Raw genomic sequence first — 23,636 nt, 5'->3', positions numbered from 1 at the left:
GACCCCCACAGGACCACCACAGAGCAGGTATTATTTAGGTGGTGGATCATTCTCAGCACTGCAGTGACACTGACATGGTGGTGGTGTGTTAGTGTGTGTCGTGCTGGTATGAGTGGATCAGACACAGCAGCGCTGCTGGAGTTTTTAAACACCTCACTGTCACTGCTGAACTGAGAATAGTCCACCAACCAAAAATATCCAGCCAACAGCGCCCCGTGGGCAGCGTCCTGTGCCCACTGATGAAGGTCTAGAAGATGAACAGCAGCAATAGATGAACGATCGTCTCTGACTTTACATCTACAAGGTGGACCGACTAGGTAGGCGTGTCTAATAGAGTGGACAGTGAGTGGACACGGTGTTTAAAAACTCCAGCAGCGCTGCTGTGTCTGATCCACTCATACCAGCACAACACACACCAACACACCACCACCATGTCAGTGTCACTGCAGTGCTGAGAATCACCCACAACCTAAATAATACCTGCTCTGTGGTGGTCCTGTGGGGGTCCTTACCATTGAAGAACAGGGTGAAAGGGGGTAACAAAGCATGTAGAGAAACAGATGGACTACAGTCAGTAATTGTAGAACTACAAAGTGCTTCTATATGGTAAGTGGAGCTGATAAAATGGACAGTGAGTAGAAACAAGGAGGTGGTTTTAATGTTATGGCTGATCAGTGTTTATATATATGATGGACTTTCCGATTAATAGCTCAGAGCACTGCTAGCTAAGATATATCTGCTAGCCAACCAATAGTTTAGGTCGCTATATTCTCCTCCGAATTCGACCAGTGTTGTAATGTTACTATAACAGCTAGCTAGCTAAGTGCTAATTTTAGCGTGTCACTTTTCCGCCACGCCCTCCTTTGCTAAAATCCGGATGATGGACTCAGAGTTTTGGATCGTCCCGCGTACGCTAATCACACGGTGCTCTCGAGCATCCACTCCGTGCTGCTGCTGAACGTTACGCGCCGCTCGGACGGCGGCGACACATCGAGCTGCGAGCTGGACTTGTGGCGGCGGGCGCGCGCCCGTCTCGGGTAGCTGTGGCTCTGAAAAAGCATGTAGTCCCCGTCGAACGAGAAGCGGTGCTTCGCCCGGGCCAAATCGCCGGGCAGCAACCCGATGCCCGCCGGCGCTCGTTTCCTGTCCCTGTCGCCCGTGTTGCCACCCATCGGGCACAGCGACATGGTCGAGCCGGTCAAGCTGCTGTCCGTCTGGGCGTCGTCGGACGGCGGGCCGCCCAGGCTTGCCCGGCGGGACGGGGGTGGCGGCGGGGCGGGGATCAGGGTCGTCATGCGCAGCTCAGAGTCCGGCGGAGACGTCGGCGCCTTGGCTTCCTCCCGTGTCTCGTTCTCCAGGCTCAGGAGCGCGATGGCGTGGCAGTCGGTGTCGGTCGGGGTCTCGCACAAATTCTCCTGCTTGATCGAGTGCCCGTAAACGGCGCCCGCTTTCCCCTCGCCGGTGCCGTACGTTTTGTAGCGGATCATCAGGATGACGATGAAGACGAGCACGGACGCCACGATGACGCCGCCGATGATGATGATCATGGTGCCGCCCAGGAACTGAGCCCGGGCGAACTGGCACTGACCCACCTCGGGCGTGGTGCGGAAGTGGACGCAGCCCACCACACGGGTGGCGGTGAGGGACGTGATGCCGTCGTCGTACACGGCCAGGACGCACAGCTCGTAATCGCGTCCCGCCGCCAGGTCGTTAATCCGGAAGGTTTTGCTGTCTGAGGGGATCATCCTACAGAGAGAGAGAGAGAGAGAGAGAGAGAGAGAGAGAGAGAGAGAGAACAGATCAGCATTCAACACGTGTTTACTCATTAATACTAAATACAATAGATTTAAAATCAATAATTCTGATCATTCTAATCAATAATTATTAATATAAAGCAATTTAAATATAAAAGCAATTATAATTATATAGCAAACAAGTGTACAGACATAAATACAGATCATTCATATATTCACTGTTTTATCACCGTTTTATCCTGGTCAGGGTCACGGTGGGTGCGCCAGATTGCCAATCCATCACAGGGCAAACACACACACACACACACACACATTCTTCTTAGTCTTCCTCTTTTTATTATTATTATTATTATTATTATTATTATTTTATTTTTTTATGTTTGATTTATTTAATATATTATTATTATTATTATTATTAATATTTGATTTATTTAATAAATTATTATTATTATTACTATTATTATTGTTATTATCATTATTTTTTATTAATGTTTGATTCATTTAATATATTATAATAATTATTATTATTTTTTGTTAATGTTTGATTTATTTAATATATTATTATTATTATTATTATTATTTATTATTAATGTTTGATTTATTTAATATATTATTATTATTATTATTTACTATATTTCATATTATTTGTATTATTATTAGTTATTAATGCTTGGTTTATTTAATATATGATTATTATTTATTATTATTATTATTATTATTATTTATTATTAATATTTGATTTATTTAATATATTATTATTATTATTATTTACTATATTTCATGTATTATTATGTAAACACACACACACACACACACACACACACTGCATGTCTTTGCACTTGGAGGAAACCCACATAGACACGGGGAGAACATGCAAACCACACACAGAAAGGACTCACATAGCTCCACCTTTGGAATCAAACCCAGGACCTTCTCACTGTGATGCGACACGCTGCCCACCTAGCCACTGCGTCCCGTCCCAATTTAATAATTCTGATCATTCTAATCAATAATCCCACTAATCATTAATAAAATGTAAATTATTAATATTATTATTTCGGAGTCCCAATGGGTTAATCATGCTGTAACCCAACTTTAGGTCCTACAGACCAGCGGTAAGGTTTCACTTGTTGTCTAGATTTTTTGACTAGAAAAATGGGTTGCATGCAAAAATAATAATAGTAATTAAATAAACGAATTTTAATCAGGCACATAAAAGAGAATTGAACTTGTACACGAGCGCCCTCTTGTGGAGGCTTTACGTTACACCTTGTAAACCACAGTGGGACCAGATTGCCACCGTTTTTATTAATTCAGTTATTTCATTTTGTGTTTTGATGTTGTTGTTCCTGGTTAAAAAAAACCCTGATCTAGATGTCAGATGTCTTGTGGAGTCCATGGTGGTCCATAATGTTCTGGTTTTTACCATTAACGTCCGGTTACGGTGCAGCGTTTTGATCTGTAGTATCAGGAGGGCGTCAGAACGACTCCCGGTCGCGGGTCGTGTTTTTAGCACTTTTTAAACGAGCTGTTTCTCCGTGCAGCGAGTCCCTCAGGTCGGTGACCAATGAGGCGTGGATGTGAGTGTCTGATCGGACGACGTGTGATAGGAAGTCGTTCTCCTGGAACTGATGAGACGTGAAGCCGGGCGGTTCGGGTCCTGGGGGAGGAGTGGAGGATCGGGATGGTGTCAGGGTGAGCGATGTCCTCATGATCGCAGGTTAGAAGCTACACACTGAGGAAATGAAGCTGGAACAGGAGCGATAGATCTACACCGTCCGGCCCGGGGAACCGACCGTCTGATCTGTCCTAAAATCAATTGTAGCAACAGTACGCGGCCAAAAGTATGTGGACACCAGAGCAGGAGTTTAAAACCATGGCACAGTTTAAAACCATGGCATTAACTTCAACATTCTGTGGGAATTTGTGCCCATTCAGTCAAAGCTGCATTTGTAAAGCCAGGTAAGGGCCTTCCCCAAACCGTTACCACAAATTTGGAAGCATATACTTTATTTTGAATCTTAGCTGTGCTATTAGCCATCCCGGTGTCTACACAGACATGATTAGCTAAAGCCTTGCAATGGATTGGTGCCCAGTGTTTCCTGGTGGAACAGGACCTGTCGTGACCCTGACCAGGATAAAGTGGTTGATAAAAATGAAATAATAGGGATTTATTTCACGTATTATTATTATTATTATTATTTGATATATTTAACATATTATTATTATTATTATTATTTGTATTGTTATTATTATTATTATTATTATTTGATATATTTAAGATATTATTATTATTATTATTTTTATTATTATTATTATTATTATTATTAGTTGATTTATTTATCACATTATTTTTTTTTTTATTATTATTAGTTAATTTATTTATCATATTATTATTATTATTATTAGTTGATTTATTTAACATATTATTATTATTATTATTATCATTATTATAAGTTGATTTATTTATCACATTATTATTATTAGTTGATTTATTTATCATATTATTATTATTATTTGATTTATTTATCATATATTATTATTATTATTATCATTATTAGTTTATTTATTTATCATATTATTATTATTATTATTATTATTATTATTATTATTATCTGTTTTGAGTCTTCAGGCTTTTTAATGGCTCCTTCATTGTTACTTTAATTGTATCTTGTTTCTGACCGTCCTCTTCCTCCTTTACCTTCCACTCATGCATGATTGTGTGGATCTTCTCATCATGTGAAATGAGCTTGAGGTTCCACTATAAAAGAGCAGCTTTTTGTTTACTGTTTACTCTCAGTTTTATTTGATCAGTCCTACTGCTGCAGTTTTAATCCCAGCTCACATTTACACTTCATCAGAAATCGTTTCTCAGGTTCCCGTTTAAAAGCCGTTTAAAAGCTAGCAGGCTGCAGGAACGTCCTCCACATTTCTTCAGAACATCACGTCGTTCAGATCTTCTCCTACACAGTCTTGGCCAGACTTCACCCTGCGCGCCGCGTAATAGCTCGTTGGAGGGCAGCGGCGCTGAATGCTAACAGCCTGCACTTCAGTCAGCGCCAATCCTTCCAGACACCATCCGTCACTGCCGTAGACGCCGAGCTCTCTCTTCTAAGTGCAGGACATTGAGATTCAGCTCATGTTTCCCTCAGATCCGGCCGAATAAAATCGTATTTCAGACGGAACGGAGCGCGTAGATGAACGAACATCTCCACCGGACTGCACATACACGTGTTCCTCTCCACAGTCCTCAGGAACGCAGCCGCTAATTTAATGCGGGAGCTTTCGAGACGAGCGCTCAGTCACGCTCAGACGTTAACGCATATTTTTTACTCAGTTTTCTTTACCATGCTAATATATACACACGCGTGTTTTATATGCTAATCTCTGCTCGGTTCTGCTCTGGATTTATAAACCACCTCAGTAAATGAGATCCTTAATTTTCACACTTCTGCTAACACCGCTGATCTACCCGTATCCAGATCCTCGGATTAGCATGCTCCTGCATGAATTTTTAGCCTGGCCACCCACGCTGAGCCTTTCTCTAACATTTGGGCACTTTGTGACAGAAACGTGTTACAAAAAAAAAAAAGGAATTTCTAAGAAAGGTGAATATGCAGCAGCTAGTAACATGATTATTATTAACCTGATCAGAACAAAGATCATCTACCAAATATATTAAAGCTTTTCACTGCACCTAAATTACCTTATTTTTATAATAATAATAATAATAATAATAATAATAATAAATATAATTAGTAATATAATAATAAATATAATGCAATTAATAATAGTACAATTATTTTCACTAATAATAATAATAATAACAATAATAATAAAAGTAATAAAAATAATAAATAAATAAATAAATAATACAAATTAAATAATAATAATGATAATAATAATAATAATAATAATAATAAAAAATATAATGAGTAAAATAATAAAAAAAAAAAAATTAATAACAAGAATACATTAAACAAATCAAATAATAATAATAATAATAATAAATATTAATAAAAAAATAATAATAACAGTTAGTAATATAATAATAAATATAATACAATTAAAAATAATAGTACAATTATTTTCAATAATAATAATAATAATAATTACCTGACCATTGGACAGTACTTTTTATTATTATTATTATTATTATTATTTGCTGGTATAAAAGCCTTCACTTTTTTTTCTGTCTGTAGGAATTTGTGCTCATTTATTTAACACAGCATTTTTAAGGTCAGGTACTGATGCTGTACAAAAGAAATTCACTGGGGTTAAACTCAGAGCTCCGTACAGGCGGCTGCAGTTCCTCATTAAATGATTTCTCCTGTATCACTGACTCTATATAACCGGTTTGCTGAAGGTTCTGAACACTTTTATCTACACACTGTAGAAGTGAAAGTTCCTGAAGTGAAAGTCTGTGCTGATGTGATTAATAAAAGTGTCGCCGTGTTCCCCTCCCACGCGCCCCCGTCCCCGTGAGTCAGTTCATTTGGGAGCGGGATGATAACAGGCCACAGGCGAGCAATCAAGGATCTAAGATGTATTATCAGATCAGGAGGACGTGCAGCAAACTTCATCAATCAGGCCGCTGTTTATCCGTCTCCAATTTATCATTTCATGCTCCTTTACTTGTAAAACCAGTTCGGGAATCTAATACAACATGTCAGCTAGCAGACACTCGTCTCTGATCGTACACGGCCAGGCTTATATGGGTGAGTTTGAAACAACCAGGTGGTTTATTTTGCTTTCAGATCTGTAGGAGTGTTGCTATTAAGTTTCAGCGATGTGCTATCGACCGGCTGGGTGCCCGCACAGGCACAAATGACTTCTGAAAGGAGGACGGTTAAACGAGTTCCTTATTGCTGCTGTAATTGCGGCCTCTGCTGGCAGGTCGAAGCATCTGCACGTGCTACTGACCGTACCTGATTCTGCTCTCTGTGAGACTCCGTCTTTGGCAGGTAAACAGAAGAAGACTCTGCCAAAGAGGTGCAATTAGGGAACTGGATATGACTACACTGAGAAAAAAAGAGCGAAATGAAAACAAAAAGAATCAACCAAAACATTATGACGCTTTAATGGGTGATTTCGAAGCAACCAGATGGTTTATTTGGTCTCTAGAATGCTAGGAGCATCGCTGTTATTTTCAGCGATGTGCTATCGACCGGCCGGGTGCCCACACAGGCACGAACGGCTGTTTCTGAAAGCATGATGAATGAATAACTGGTTCATTATTGCTGCTACAATTGCGACCTCTGCTGGCAGGTCGAAGCATCTGCACGTGCTGCGAGGAGGAAGGTGCAATTAGGGAATTGGATACGACTAGATTCAGAGGAAAATGGGATAATCTAGACAAAACATTATGACCACCCCCTGCAGTGTGTTCAGCAGCTGTAATGTGTGTGTGTGTGTATTAGATGATCTGATCAGCATAAAGACCTGAGGAACTTTGACCAGGACCAGACTGTTATGACCAGAGGAACGAGTCAGGAACCTAAGACAGGTGGTTGGGCGACCAAGACTCATAGATGCCAGAGGACACGAGGTCTGTGGCGTCTGGTCTGGACCATCAGAAGATCTACTGTGGATCTACTGCAGATGATTTTAATCCTGGTGGTGAGGTGGTGAGATCCTTCTGTGCCAGTCAGAGTTCCGATGCAGCTCCTCTCTGTAGTGTTTTGGCTCATTGAGCTTCTTTGTTCTTCCAAAATAAATCCAGCCCTCTATCGTGAGCTCTCTCCTCTCCAAGAGGAGTTTTACGACTCTGGCATTTAAAGCGTCTTTGTTTGTGCTGGTTTACGAGCAGCATTTAGCTCCGACGCGAATCTGCGAAGCCGTTTCGTGAAGAACCGCGGCAAACCGGCGCTAATCCATCTCGCTAATTACCGTCCTTGAAAAACAGACTCATATGTTCACGTTTCACCAGAGCGGACTCGATTAACCCGGAAAGTTCAAGCCTGGATACCGGTCGACGCGGCGCTAACGTCTGATCTCCGTCTGATCTGGTACTAAACCGCGCGGTAAACGATCCGGTCCGTTTATCATTAGCGTACGATTTCTGTAAATATCTGGAGGAAATGAGGTTGCGTTCGGGGGGACAAGCTCTCCGAGATTAACGGGGATGGAAGGACGACCCGAATGATGAAACCTAGCGACCTACTAGACCGACGGCACAGATTCTAGTAAATATTCAGCGTCTTCATGTCAGATGGTTGATTAACCAGACCAGGAAATTCTGGAACGTAGCGGCGCTGATTGAGCCAGAGCCGCGTCTTCTTCAAATACTGCAAACGTCACGCGAACTTGTGTTTCTGAGAAATGGTGAGAATCAGAATCAGCTTCTCCCAGAGTCTGAAATGCTTCTGGTTCTAAATAAAGCTTAACGTGGTTTAATGTAGTAAAAGAAGGAGACAGGAGCACTAAACTTCTCTTCATTATTACTGCTCATAAGTTCCTCCTCTAGTCGCTTTTACCGCCTCGTATCAAACAGTTCATCTCATTGGAGGAGCTTTGAAAAGGTCAGCAAACAGTAAACTGGGTCAAAGTTCAATGAAGTTGGGGTGCCTCTTTCTGCATCTCCCGACTCTCGAGTCAGATTCAACTAAAGAACCGATTCGCGAGAGGATTCACTTTTTTTAATCAGCGCTGTGGCTTCTGGAAATTTTAGTCCAAGAATTGTAGTCTGAATCGACTCTCGAGTCAGATTCAACTAAAGAACCGATTTTCAAGAGGATTCACTTTAGCGCTACTTGGCTCTGTGGCTTCTGGGAATTGTAGTCCGTAGTCCGGGAATTGTAGTTTGAATCGACTCTCGAGTCAGATTCAACTAAAGGATTGATTCGCGAGAGGATTCACTTCAGCTCTAATCAGCATTGTGGCTTCTGGGAATTGTAGTCCATTTGGAGTTGGAACAGACTACAATTCGCAGAAGCCACAGTGCTGATTAGAGCTAATGTGAATCCTCTCGCGATTAGATTCCTCTATTTAGCTATTGGTGGATTGAGTAGCTGGTTGGCTGGCCGTAGTTAGGATATTACTCTTTTCTGTGCTCGGCCTCCTGGGTAACACTTTTCACAGTTGGTTGTATCTGTTGTACCAGCCCACCAACCCACCCTGTTACAAAATACAATCATCAAAACCCAACGTTTGCTAGAAGAATCAAGATCGTTACCTGTAGACCAGGGTGTCGTCCATGGTGCTGTTGTACTGGATCTGGTACATCCTGATTCCGGGAATGTGTCGCTCCGAGGGCCAGTGGATCATGGCTGAATTGGAGGTCAGCTCGTTGACCATGACCCTCCTGTCCTGCCGGGTGTCGTTGTTGGCGGATTTGGTGGAGGTGGTGATGTCCGAGAGACCGCGATCGGCCTCCCTCATGTGACCGGTGTTGTTGACAAACAACGGCAACGGGATCATGTTGATTTCCACGGCGGCGGTCGCGATCCCGGCGGCGTTCGAGGCGACGCAGTTGAAGGCGCCGCTGTCCTTCAGGGTGGTGATCAGGATGTCCAGGGTGCCGTTATCGTACAGGATGGTACGGGAGTTATTGTGGACCAGCTTCCCGTCGGGAAAGCGCCAGTGGATGGCGGGCTCCGGGTCTCCCATGGCTTTGCATTTGAGCGTGACGCCTTGACCCTCCATGACGTACGGCTTGGTGACTAGGTGCTTGATGATCAGCGGCGGCTCGCAGATGAACTCCTCCTCTTGAATGGACCAGAAGTACTTATCCATCAGGTGCTCGGGCGAGGCGCACGTCTCCAGGTCGTCCTCTCTGGTCAGCCTGCGCAGCCACAGGAGCTCGCAGTTGCAGTGGAGAGGGTTCCCACCGAAGCTCACCGTCAACCGCGAGGAACTGGACGAACTCTTGGGGTCCGAGAGCACCTGAGCGTGCTGGAAGATGCGGTCCGGAGGCAACTTCTGCAGCCGGTTGGACGTCATGTCCAAGCGGACCAGTTTGGTCAGGAGCGAGAAGGTCCCGGCTTCTATGTGGTCGATCAGGTTGTGGTCCAGGGTCAGCGTGTTGATGTTCGTCATCTTGGCGATGGCCTCCCACGGCAGAGTCCTCAGGTTGTTGTAGGATAAATCCAAGTCCTCGATGGTGGACGTGAACTCGTCGAAGGATAAAGAATCGATGTGGTGGATCTGGTTGTTCCCCAGGATGAGATGCCGAAGGTTGACCAGACCTTTCATCTGCTCGTACCTGATGTCGCTCAGCCGGTTGCCGTCCATGTGCAGCGCCCTCAAGGACTTCATTCCCAGGAAGGCGTGGGGGGCGATCTGGCTGATGGTGTTGCGCGATAAAGTAAGATGCACCAAACTGGTCATGTTCAGGAAGTCCTTCCTCCGGACGGCCGTGATGAAGTTGTCCGTCAGCCGCAGCTCCACGGTCTTGCGGTCGATCGTGGGCGGGACGAATAAGAGGCCGGTCTTGGCGCAGAGCAGGGTCAGGGTGGGCGAAATGGTCTGGCAGATGCACCGACCCGGGCAGTGCTGTCCTCTCACAAGACCTCCCAACAGCATCATGCACAGAATGAGGCGCTCCATGGTTAATCAGCTTCCTCGTCCTGCAGAGGAGAAGATAAATAAAGATAAATAAATAAATAAATAAATAAATAAATAAATAAATAAATAAATAAATGAGACGTCTGTCAGAACGAGCTGCTGTAGCTTCGAGGAACAAATGTAAATGTGGTCAGTGTTCCATAAAAAAAACATCTCAGCTCTGGTGAATCCGGTACAGATCTATCACTCTGAGGAAGTCCGGGCTATTAAAACGTCGTAACAGTGATTAGCATTATAATAACGTCTCTTAGCGTTATTTTTAGCAACTACTGATTAGCTCAAGCTAAAAGTTCAACATGAAATTATCTTCTGCACTACATGTACAGTGTATCACAAAAGTGAGTACACCCCTAACATTTCTGCAAATATTTCATTATATCTTTTCATGGGACAACACTATAGACATGAAACTTGGATATAACTTAGAGTAGTCAGTGTACAGCTTGTATAGCAGTGTAGATTTACTGTCTTCTGAAAATAACTCAACACACAGCCATTAATGTCTAAATGGCTGGCAACAGTTTTCGAAGGGAGGGGATCATGCTCTGTTTCAGAATGTCACAGTACATGTTGGAATTCATGTTTCCCTCAATGAACTGCAGCTCCCCAGTGCCAGCAACACTCATGCAGCCCAAGACCATGATGCTACCACCACCATGCTTGACTGTAGGCAAGATACAGTTGTCTCGGTACTTCTCACCAGGGCGCCGCCACACATGCTGGACACCATCTGAGCCAAACAAGTTTATCTTGGTCTCGTCAGACCACAGGGCGTTCCAGTAATCCATGTTCTTGGACTGCTTGTCTTCAGCAAACTGTTTGCGGGCTTTCTTGTGCGTCAGCTTCCTTCTGGGATGACGACCATGCAGACCGAGTTGATGCAGTGTGCGGCGTATGGTCTGAGCACTGACAGGCTGACCTCCCAAGTCTTCAACCTCTGCAGCAATGCTGGCAGCACTCATGTGTCTATTTTTTAAAGCCAACCTCTGGATATGACGCCGAACACGTGGACTCGACTTCTTTGGTCGACCCTGGCGAAGCCTGTTCCGAGTGGAACCTGTCCTGGAAAACCGCTGTATGACCTTGGCCACCATGCTGTAGCTCAGTTTCAGGGTGTTAGCAATCTTCTTATAGCCCAGGCCATCTTTGTGGAGAGCAACAATTGTATTTCTCACATCCTCAGAGAGTTCTTTGCCATGAGGTGCCATGTTGAATATCCAGTGGCCAGTATGAGAGAATTGTACCCAAAACACCAAATTTAACAGCCCTGCTCCCCATTTACACCTGGGACCTTGACACATGACACCAGGGAGGGACAACGACACATTTGGGCACAATTTGGACATGTTCACTGTGGGGTGTACTCACTTATGTTGCAGCTATTTAGACATTAATGGCTGTGTGTTGAGTTATTTTCAGAAGACAGTAAATCTACACTGCTATACAAGTTGTACACTGACTACTCTAAGTTATATCCAAGTTTCATGTCTATAGTGTTGTCCCATGAAAAGATATAATGAAATATTTGCAGAAATGTTAGGGGTGTACTCACTTTTGTGATACACTGTATTTAAATTTATTCTGATCATTTACTGATAAAGAATTAAACTGTAACAAAAATCTATAAACCTATAAATAAATCTATAAATAAATTATATCATTAATTAATAAATTCTTCAATAAATTAAATTCAACAACTTAATGAATGAGTCAATAAGTCAATAAATATTTAAAAAACTCAATAATTAATCAATAAATCTATAAATAAATCATTAAATAAACTGTAAATAAATATATAAATAACCAACAAATAATAACAATAAATTCATAACAATAAATCTATGAATTAATACCTAAATCTATAAATAAATCAAAAAGCTTAATTAATAAATTCTTCAATAAATCAATCAATTAATAATAAATCAATACATCTGTAAATAAATCAAAAATAAATGATTTCATACGTCAATAAATATTTAAAATAACTCAATGATTAATCAATAAATATGTAAATAAAATAATCAATAAATCTATAAATAAATCAACAAATGAACTATAAATCTATAAATAATCAATAAATAAACTATAGATTAATCAACATTTATAAATTAATTAATAAATAAACAATAAATAAATCTATAAATAAATAAATATTAATAATAATAATAATAATAATAATAATAACAACTCCCTCATTCTCAGGAACCCCTGAACCCTCTTTAAAGTTCGAGGTAAAATCCTCCAGCCTCTGAATTTTCGGGCAGATTGCAGCAATAAACCCGGAGGAACATAAAGTGCCGTTAAATGGTCCGAGCCGAAAACGCATCAGACCGCGCCACGCTTTGATAGGTCTGACGTGCCGAGTACCAGCGCCGTCCGTCTGATCCCCATTCAGCCCCATCGATTTCTCTCAATTGGCAGCAGCGGGGTGTCGGGGACACGGAAAAAAAAAAGGAATGAATTTTTCAGGTGTAATAACTGAAATCCTCAATGGAACTTCAACCTCCATTAGCCTCCAAATCTGCCGTTTTTCTCTCCGCCGTACAGCCGCCGAGGGGCCCGGAGCTACTCCGCCCGTCCCTGCCGGACCGCTCGGTCATTACCCATCATTCCACACTTCAGAAATGATATTTCAGAAAAGAGAAACAAGCTCAAATACTAAAAAAATTATTTTGTTTTTATTCCTATCAAATATAATACATTAATAAAAATAAATAAAATAAATAAATAATAATAATAACAGCATTAATAATAATAATAATAAAAAGATAAATGATAATAATAATAATAATAATAATATTAAAAGATAAATGATAATAATATAATAATAATAATAATGATAATAATAATAATAAAAAGATAATAGAGAATAATAATTATTATTATAATTATAATAATAAAACAATAAAAATAAAAAGATAAATTATAATAATAATAATAATAATAATACTAATAGTAATAATAGTAATAATAATACTACTACTACTAATAATAATAATAATAATTGGGTGATTTTCCTCTTTTTAATAAACTATTTATTTTTAATAGAACACAGTTCTGGACTGCAGGCAGGCCAGTCTAGCACACACATTCTGTGTCTGCTGAAATAAACACGGACTTCTCAGGAAAAGGCGTCGCCCCGATGGCAGCAAATGTACGTCTATGTATCGTCACTTACGCTGTGAGTCCTGACCCCTATAAACCACAGACGTCGACTGTCGCACCTTTTGCTGATAACATTCCGGATGGTCGTATTTGGAGCTGAAAACTCACATCAGCCAGTCTCTACACATACAGAATACAGAGGACCACACTACGCTCTCTGTATTCTTACACCGTGTGAGTTAGTGCCTGTCAGGAATACCATTCGGATCCATTTCTAGCTTAAGGACTCCATTTATTTATTTATTTTATTTTATTCATATATTTTCCCCTTTTTCCAATCTAGTCATATCCCCCTGATGTATCGCTCCTCTACAGCCAACATTAGAGAGAAGGGGAACGCCCTTGTGGTTAGCGTGGCAGTGCACCCTTGCACAAATCAACCTTGGTGGAGACCTGACTTCCACTTCAACCTCATCCAAAACTTTGAGATGACTCGGAATGCTGACTGTGAGACAGGCCTTAGGGTTCTTTTTTTTGGAGGTGAATCCCTGCAGACATGGTTCGAATGTTAGAGGAAAGCTTCTCCGAAAAGTCCAACAACTAACGATCAACGACGCTTGGGTGGTGCAGCGGACAACCACTGCTGAGATCCAGGTTCAAATCTCAGAGATATGATCGACTAGGTCTGAAGGATGGGGGTGGTGCCGCCGGTCCCTGTCCAGACACTTAAGGTAAAGCCCAGTGCCCATCTCGACCCTGACCACGGTACCCGACTGACTGGAAAATGCGCCATCGTCTCAGTCTGCATCCAATCACGTGCGCTAAATTGGACATGAAAGGGCCGGTGCTCGAACGCTTCCTGAAGGACTTTCCTATCGATTTGCCCGCGTCGCCAGGCGAAAACAAATAAAATAAATAAATAAATAACGCCGCCGGCGGCACGGAGGACTCTGTTGCCAAGGCAACGGTGCAGAAGAATCTAGGTCCTGGAATCACATTTAGATGCCATTAAGCTGCCAGCGATGTAGAGGTCTCAGTTCTGATGGAGATGAGGTGGGCACGGCGTATTTACCAGCGCGTTAACCAGGCTTTTAACGAGAGCTGAGAGCGTCGGGCGTGGACGCCCCGGCTCTCCGTGCGCATCTGATTCGCCAACGCCACCCGAAAATGGCTGGCACCTGAAGAGACGTCTCATATCTCGAGACGGCACGTGAAGTGGCGCGCCGCTCGCCTGGAGGCCTCCCGAAGCGCCTGGTTCCCTGTTACGGCGGGGTTGCATCATTCAAAGTGCCCAGTCGCTGCCGATAACTCGAGCTAACGTGCATATAGCGCCCGGCTGGCTGGCAATCTTCCTGTCCTGGCACCCAGCATTAGCATCAATCACAGCATGCGGCGGGAAGTTTGGGGGGGTTTTAAACCAGCCGGCGAGTAGAAAAGATGAGCCGCGGTGTGTGATTACGCTGGCAACGTTCAAAACTGGTACCTGAGGTGTTTAAATCGACGTGCCAAAAGTATGTGGACGCCCGACAACAAGCTTTTATAGCTGTTCATCTCATCTAGATAAGGAGTTGCATGGGCACTCTGACTGGCACAGAAGGGTTCGATGCTCTGTGTGTTGTGCCACATTCACCTCAATACCAGGATTCACTTGATCTGCCACCTCAACCACAGTTAGATCTGTCGGTCCGTATCAGACGCCAGTGCCATCATGTCCTCGGTCGCCCAGTCACCGGTTGGCGGTTTTGTGCCTTGTCCACTTCTGACCGCTGTCGCAATTGAGGGTTAAGGGCCTTGCTCAGGGGCCCAACAGTGACAACTTGGCAGTGGTGGGACTTAAACCAGCAACCTTTTGATTACTAGTCCAGAACCCTAACCACTAGGCTACAGTCGGTAGGTACTACCTTGTTGTTTTGGTAGGTAGTACCCCATCGGTAGGTACTAGGCAAGTAGTGCAACGTCATCAGGTACTAGGTAGGTAGTATCCCATTGGTAGTTACTAAGTAAGTAGTACCCCATCGGTAGGTACTAGGTAAGTAGTGCCCCATCGGTAGGTACTCGGTAGGCGATACCCCATTGGTAGTTAGTAGGTAGGTAGTACCCTGTTGGAAGGTACTAGGTAAGTAGTGCCCTGTCAGTAAGTGTCCCATCGGTAGGTACTAGGTAAGTAGTATGCCATCGGTAGGTACTAGGTAGGTAGTACCCCGTGGGTAGTTACTAGGTAGGTAGTGCCCCATCAATAGGTACTAGGTAGGTAGTACCCCATCAGTAGGTACTAGATAGGTAGTACCATGCCAGTAGGTACTAAGTAAGTAGTAGGTACTAGGTAGATAGTACCCTGTCGGTAGGTACTAGGTAGGTGGTAGGTACTAGGCAAGTAGTGTTCAGTTGCATTTAACATCAGCCCAACATCTGCACCAGTGCAGTTGTGTTCCAATACCATCATACAGACTGTTTTGGATTGAGACACAGCCCTCTAACTTGTACTACAGCCCTTGCTCTTAAAGGATTCGATTTTTTAGATTAGATTTGACGTTTTATTCAGTCGCACCTTCTGTACGTGTCACATTTATTATATATTACGTGTAAAATCTGACAGGGACGCATCTGGAACCTGGACGTATTATTTATTTATTTATTTACTCAGCACCATGATCCTGGAGATCCTGTGACAGCTCTAACACGGGTGTCCATCCGTGAGAGGAAGCCGTCCATGTGGAATTGACCTCGACGCGCCGTGAAGGAGAAGGAACGAAGATCGTGCCCTTCTGCACCGCCTAGACGGGCCAGCAGGCGGCGCACGGAGACGCAGGGCATGCGATTGTCATTCTCTTGGATGACTCTCACTCGAAGCCGTCATGCCGGGTTTCCGGATTCGTTACGCTTTCCGATGACGCATGAAGGTCAAAGTTTTATCTCCAGCGCCATCTAGCGGCCTGTCTGAGCAGGAATCGAATCTCTATTCGTCATATTCAGGATCCTCCGATCGTCTCCTGATCACGACTCCTCAGCCAACGTGAGGTCACGCCGCTTAAGGATCCCGTCGGCGCCGCTTCCTAACGCGCTCGTCAGAAGGACCTCCGTGATTCAGGACTCTAAATTAACCCCGGTAATGCAGCGTGACTAATAAGAGCCGCCGCACACGGTCTCATTTTTTATTATTTTTTTTAAGCCTTGCTCCGGCTAACAGGAAGCTCCGACGATTACGAGCTCATCAAAGCGAGACAGACGGGTCTGAATCAACGGGTGCATCAGAAATCTTTTATATTTTATTCTTTTAAATATATATTTAACCAAAGGAAGAAAGGAAATAATTTGATTAAAGTGAATCAGTGGAGCGGTGACGCGGCCGCTCAGAACTTAGAAAAGCTTTTTGTTTTATCCACAATACCAGCGCAGGAGATTTTTCCCGGAGAATGACGCAGCGCCCGGTCGGTCAATAATCTCAGCCAGGTCATAATGGCGAGGTCAGGCTGGGTTCACCTGCTTTTCGCTCCATAATTGGCGTTTATTCTTTTAAATAATAAAGGTTGGCAGAGCGAGGGCACACGTGCAGCGAGGCCGTGTTCTATTCACCGTAAATGAGCTTCGGCGTCGGTACCAGTTAGTGGGATTGAACAGCGGCGGCCTCGTTCCTGCTCTCTGTGTTTAGACGTAACGTGATTGTTCTGGGAGTAACGACGCTTGTGCTGCTTACCGAGCAAATCGAGGTAATTAAAGTATCTGGTGCTAATCCATCCTTCATTATGTGTCTATCACTGTATTGTGTAGTGCACAACGATGGTGCCTCCTTTAATGGACTGACTAGCCTAGTGGTTAAGGTACTGAACCAGTAATCAAAAGGTCACCGGTTCAAGTCCCACCACTGCAAGGTTGTCAATGTTGGGCCCTTGAGCAAGGCCCTTAACCCTCAATTGCTTAGAGAATACACTGTCACTGTACTCTAAGTCACTTTGGATAAAAGTGTCCGCTAAATGCTGAAGATGTAAATGTAATATATCTCTGTCTGTCTGTCTGTCTGTCTGTCTGTCTGTCTGTCTGTCTATCTTTTTATCTATCTATCATGTCTGTCTGTCTATCTATCAGTTTGTCTATCTGTCTGTCTGTCTGTCTGTCTAAATAAAATAAATAAACTTAATAATGAAGAGAAGCTTCAGTGGAAGAAGAAAATCCAGCATGTTGTTTAAAAGCATCTTCAGCTTCAGGACTATAAAGACTTTATAATCTCATATAAAGGTTTTATTTTATTAGATGGAGATTATAATAGTTCTCTAAATGTAATAAACACTCTACTAAAACCTCCGAACATCAGAACGTGTGCTGAAGCGTCAGGATCTGTACAAACAGACCAGAAGGAAACACAGAAACATTTACATTCAATTATTATTTTAGCTTCTGCTCACGGCAGGAACGAAGATCTTAACGAGACGTTTAAAAGATGCCGTTTTGTTTTCGTCCGTTTTAAACGTTCGCCTGAACAGACGCCAGGAAACACAGAAATCTGCAGCGGGTCGGGACACCTCGAACCTCCAGCCAGAAAATACGAGGGATACGATTATAAAGAAACGTCGTGAATGATTCAGAGACGTGAACGAAGAGGAGAAGCAGCCGGGAGAGGAAAAATCATTTTCTTCTCAATTTAATTCCAGTGTGGAGCTCACGCTCGGTGTGGAGCAGGTAGCGGCGGCGCTATTAAAACTGCATTACGCTGCATTATGCACTTATATAGAACATAATCATCTACAGATTAATAATAAAAGAAGGAAGAACGTATATTCTGCACCATTTTAAATAAAATAATAAGAAGAAATCGAGCGGCAGGGTCTATAATAACACGACCTTCAGTCTTCTATTGCATTTATACAGCAGATTATAAAGCAGGAAATACATTTACAGTATTTACATGGATAAAGAGAGCGAGTCAAATCCCCACATGCCTGGTAAAAGGAAAATAGAATCCATACAAAAAAAATAGACAGACAGACCGACAGACAGACATACAGATAGATAGACTGTCAGACAGATTGACAGACAGATAGATAGACAGACTGACAGACAGATATACAGATAGATAGATAGATAGATAGACAGACAGACAGACCGACAGACAGACATACAGATAGATAGACTGTCAGACAGATTGACAGACAGATAGATAGACAGACTGACAGACAGATATACAGATAGATAGATAGATAGATAGACAGACAGACAGACCGACAGACAGACATACAGATAGATAGACTGTCAGACAGATTGACAGACAGATAGACAGACTGACAGACAGATATACAGATAGATAGATAGATAGATAGATAGATAGATAGACAGACCGACAGACAGACATACAGATAGATAGACTGTCAGACAGATTGACAGACAGATAGACAGACTGACAGACAGATATACAGATAGATAGATAGATAGATAGATAGATAGATAGATAGATAGATAGATAGATAGATAGACCGACAGACAGACATACAGATAGATAGACTGTCAGACAGATTGACAGACAGATAGACAGGCAGGCAGACAGACAGATACATTAATTGATCATTGTCAGTGTCTGTTTTACCATGACTTTATTCTGGTCAGGGTTGCAGTGGGTGCAATTCATTATATACCCATAACCCACAGGGGCTGGAGAAGCTATAGCGCAGTAACGAGAGCTGGATGCCGTGATACAGGACGGACCGAGACCCCTACCATCCTCTGCCATTCAAAAACATTCCGGCCATATCAGTAACCGATGGGAACATCGATGGCTCCTACAATAAGGCAAGCTGTAGCCTAGAGGTTAAGGTACTGGACTAGTAATCAGAAGGTTGCTGGTTCAAGCCCCACCACTGCCGGGTTGCTGCTGTTGGGCCCTTGAGCAAGGCCCTTAACCCACAATTGTTCAGACTGTATACCGTAAAAGTACCGTAAGAGTCTGTGACACGTGACACGAGGTCCGAACCCAATGAATCATGGGAGTTGTAGTTTACAGGTTGGTTAGAGTCGTTGCTTTAAATTGCCCAAATGGGCACGTGTACGAGATTAATAGTTTTATAAAATAAAACTGGGATTAATTTAATCCCTGATATTTATTTAAACCCTTTTCTAAACAAAGCAGAAAATAAAGAATAAAAACAATCAAAACGTCGTCTGTTGGGTAAGAAACTTATTTTCTCTGTCGTACATTCCACACGTCGCTGTTACGATCACCATTAAGTTTAACAGAGCCGTAACGCCGCTCAGCCGCCGCGCTCTTCACGTGTTCGCTCGTTTCAGGAGAACGTACCTCCAGCTCGCTCTCATCCGCCTGACGTGTAAATGTAATTACACAAATTCCTCTGAAGAATTCATTTCCAGTGTCGCTCTCGTTCATCTGGAGGAGCGAAACCAAGGTGCGATTCTTCATGATGACAGCACATCCTGAGAGGTGCCGCCAAAACAGGAAACCAAAACAACGCGACCAAGCGAATAATTAAAAAACAGGGGGCGGGCGGGGCGGCAAGTGGTGGGTAGCTCTGTCACCCCGCAGTGAGAAGAACATGGGTTTCATTCCTGTCTGTGTGGAGTTTGTATGTTTGTATGGGTTTCCTCCGGGTGCTCCGGTTTCCTCCCATCATCCCTAAATGTGTGTGTGTGTTTGTCAGGAGTGTTTCCTGCTTTTTGCTCTATGAATCAGACCCACCGCGACCCTGACCAGGACAAAGTGGTGGTACAACAGATAAATAAATAAAAGATAAAATGCAGACAGGATGAATACAGTAAAGAAAATCAAAGAAGTAAAAAATATCCAAAAGAAATCATTTAAATAAGCTAATAATAATATTTAGAAAACATAAGAATAATAAAATAAAGAAAAAATACAAAGAAAAAAAAATAAATAAAGAAAAAAAATTAAAATAAATAAATAAATAAACATAAATACATAATTAAATAAAGTGAATAAAATTAAATAAACATGATTAAAAATAAGCAATAAATTAATTATTGAATAAATAAATAAAAACTAAATAACCAAAATAATTAATAAATAAAAATAAAAATACTAAATAAAAATAAATTAATTTCTGAAATAAAAATAAGTAAATAAAGTAAATAAATAAAATAAAATAATAAATACATAATTAAATAAAATAAATACAAAAATATAAAAAAATATAAATAAACAATAATAAATAAATAAATAAAAATAATAAATTAAATAAATTAATAAAATAATATAAATGTAAAAGTAAATAAGTAAAAAGAAATACAAAGTTAAATAAAATAAATAAAAAACATTACAAATAAACATAAATAAAAATAAACACTAAATAAATAAATAGATAAAAAGAACCAAAAAAATAAATTAATAATGAATAAACAAATAGATAAAGAGAAAACAATAGAAAGAAAAGAATGACAAGACATAACAGGCTATCATAATAACATGTGGATTAATGCATAAATAAATGAATAAATAAAACATTGCAGTACAACATGGTGGTGCGACTTTGTGGATTTGCTTTGCTGTGAGGACTTGGACAACTTGTCTTTACCAAGGAGAGGTTTTTTTATTGCTTCGTAAAACCTTCTCTAAAGACGTCACCATAAAAACACAGTCGCCATCGAAGAAGACGTTCAGGAAAAAAAATAAATAAATAAAAAATCCCACCATGCCAGACGAAGCACGTCCAGCCGGAACGGCTTACAAGCTAACAGCTAGCCAGCAGCATCTGGATCACGCTGACGCCGGTAATGCTGTAAACTCTCGGGCTATGCCAGTCTGATGGGGATCCCGCTGAGAGAGGAGAACACGACACTAGCACACCTGTACAAAAACACCTGTAGCGATTGTTTCCCTCGTTCTCATGTTTTGCTATTAAGACGAAACGGAACTCATCCGTTATCAGACTATAAAACCGCCGCGGCGCTTATAAACCAGAACATACGGCGCGTTACGGGACCCCAAACGCCTCAATCAATCAAAGACGCGAACAAAACAGCTGCCGCGTCGAACATAAAACCCGACGGAAAGTGCGAGCCAGAGCCGAGCGGAGAAGGAAAGCTCGCGGTGCACTTTATCAGCCATCAGGAAACTATTAGCTACCCGCTAGTTTCAATTAACTAGCTGAAAATAATGGGTGCGTCACATTTCCTAAACGCTGCCGTTCAGCCTCTGTTCCCCGAGCCCGACCTCCTGCGTTCTAGAACCTGATGGAGGAAAGTAAAGACACGAGGCTAACAAACGAGACGTGTGTGCTTAATAAACCTTTACATCAAAGCAACGTGCCACTCACATTCATCAAAAAGTGCTAATAATTATTTTACTGATATGAAATAAGTGAGAAAAAAACACAAGTGTAAAAGGAAATTATTTGTTCAGCTACACTGTAAAAAAAAAAAAAGCGTAAAAAACCGGTATTTTTCTGGCAGCAGGGGCACCAGATAATGGTAATTATATTTACTATAATTAACATCTATCACTGTCATTTTACAGGAAATTGTCCTATAATTTCATGAAATCTTCTACTTTCAACATATATTAATTGTTAGAACAGTGTCATACACCTCTAAAAAACAGAATAATTATCTTTATAAATGATAAAGAAAAGTTTAAGTACAGATAATTACTTCTGTTATCACAAAAAATTAGCATATAAAACAAAAAAAAAACATGTAATTTTACTTAGCAAAAGCCCAATAATTATATATAAAACATTAAAAATATATATCCAGGAGCTAGCTCATTACATTATTCCAGCCAGCCTGAGACTAATGGGTAAAATATAAAAAAAAAAAAAAAAAAAAAAAAAAAAAAAAAAAAAAAAAAAAAAATTAATAAATAAATAAATAAATAAATGTAAGTGGTATCATTTATACATGGGATTTTGTTTTTACTTTTAACTAAGACATTATTATTATTATTTATTTCTAACACTTACCTTTACTCTAACCTCAACCCTAACTCTAGATTGTCTCTATTCCTACCCCTAAGTGCAACCTTAACCCCAGCCCTAACCGCCTCCATATTCCTAACCAAACCACAACCTTACCACACTATTATTCCTAACTCCAACCACAACGGTCTCTATTTCCAACCCAAACACCAACTCTATTTCTATTTCCTTCTCCAGCCACAACTCTAACTCTAATCCTACCTCTAACCACAACTCTACCTCTATTCCTACCCCTAAGTGCAACCTTAACCCCAGCCCTAAACCCAACTCTATTCCCAACCCTAACCACAACCCTGTCTCTATTCTTACCTCTAACCACAACCCTATTTCTATTCCTACTTCTAACCACAACCCTATTTCTATTCCTACTTCTAATCACAACTCTATTTCTATTCCTACTTCTAACCACAACCCAACTCTATTCCCAACCCTAACCACAACCCTGTCTCTATTCCTACTTCTAACCACAACCCTATTTCTATTCCTACTTCTAACCACAACCCTGGCCTCTATTTCCAACCCTAACCACAATCATATTTATATACCTAACTCAAACAACCACATCTCTATTTCACCTCTAACCACAACCCTAACCACAAGTTTATTCCCCCTTAAGTTCAACATTAACCCCAGTCCTAAATCCAACTCTATTCCTAACCCCAACCACAACCTTACCACAATCAAGATCAGCCACTCAGAATTTGTTGACTGTTCCTAGGGCTCGTTTGAAGCTAAAAGGTGATCGTGCATTTGCAGTTTATGCTCCGAGGCTATGGAACACTCTACCTCCTAATATTCGACAAGCACCTTCGGCCGCTGTTTTTAAATCACTCCTAAAAACATACCTTTATAAGCTGGCATTTGAACAGTGAGGAGCTGTGTTAATTTTAATTGTTTAGTCTATTTGTATTTGTTTTATTTTGTCTCTTACTCTGTATTTTTATTTGGTTCTTACTTTTTTAATATAATGTTGTGTTATGTATGCTTATTCGATGTACAGCACTTTGGTCAACGTAAGTTGTTTTAAGAGTGCTTTATAAATAAAATTTACTTACTTACTAATTTACTTACAATCGTTATTCCCGACTTTAACCACAACCTTAATCACAACTCTATTCTTAACCCTAAGTACAACCTTATCCCCAGCTCTAAACTCAACTCTATTCCTAACCTCAACCCTAAACTCAACCACAATATCTCCATTTCTACCTCTAACCACAACCATCTCTATTCCCAACCTTAACCACAACTTTAACTCTATTCATAAACCTAAACGCAA

The 23,636-nt window shown here is 41.4% G+C and overlaps 1 protein-coding gene across 1 annotated transcript in view; it reads right to left on the bottom strand.

The window, feature by feature from the left end:
• Positions 1 to 831: 831 nt before the first annotated feature.
• The window catches only part of lrfn1 (leucine rich repeat and fibronectin type III domain containing 1), a 52,487-nt gene continuing 29,682 nt past the window's right edge, over positions 832 to 23,636 (bottom strand). The window contains exons 4-5 of the mRNA XM_063016630.1: positions 8,929 to 10,321; positions 832 to 1,746 (exon numbers count right to left, since the gene is read on the bottom strand). Of these exons, the coding sequence (XP_062872700.1) occupies positions 918 to 1,746; positions 8,929 to 10,301 (2,202 nt within the window). The 5' untranslated portion in view covers positions 10,302 to 10,321 and the 3' untranslated portion in view covers positions 832 to 917. The remainder of the gene's footprint in view (positions 1,747 to 8,928; positions 10,322 to 23,636) is intronic.

This window comes from Trichomycterus rosablanca, chromosome 20 (genome assembly GCF_030014385.1).
Source record: "Trichomycterus rosablanca isolate fTriRos1 chromosome 20, fTriRos1.hap1, whole genome shotgun sequence".
In the NCBI taxonomy this organism is placed as follows: Eukaryota; Metazoa; Chordata; class Actinopteri; order Siluriformes; family Trichomycteridae; genus Trichomycterus; species Trichomycterus rosablanca.
This window is presented reverse-complemented; position numbering and strand designations above follow the sequence as displayed.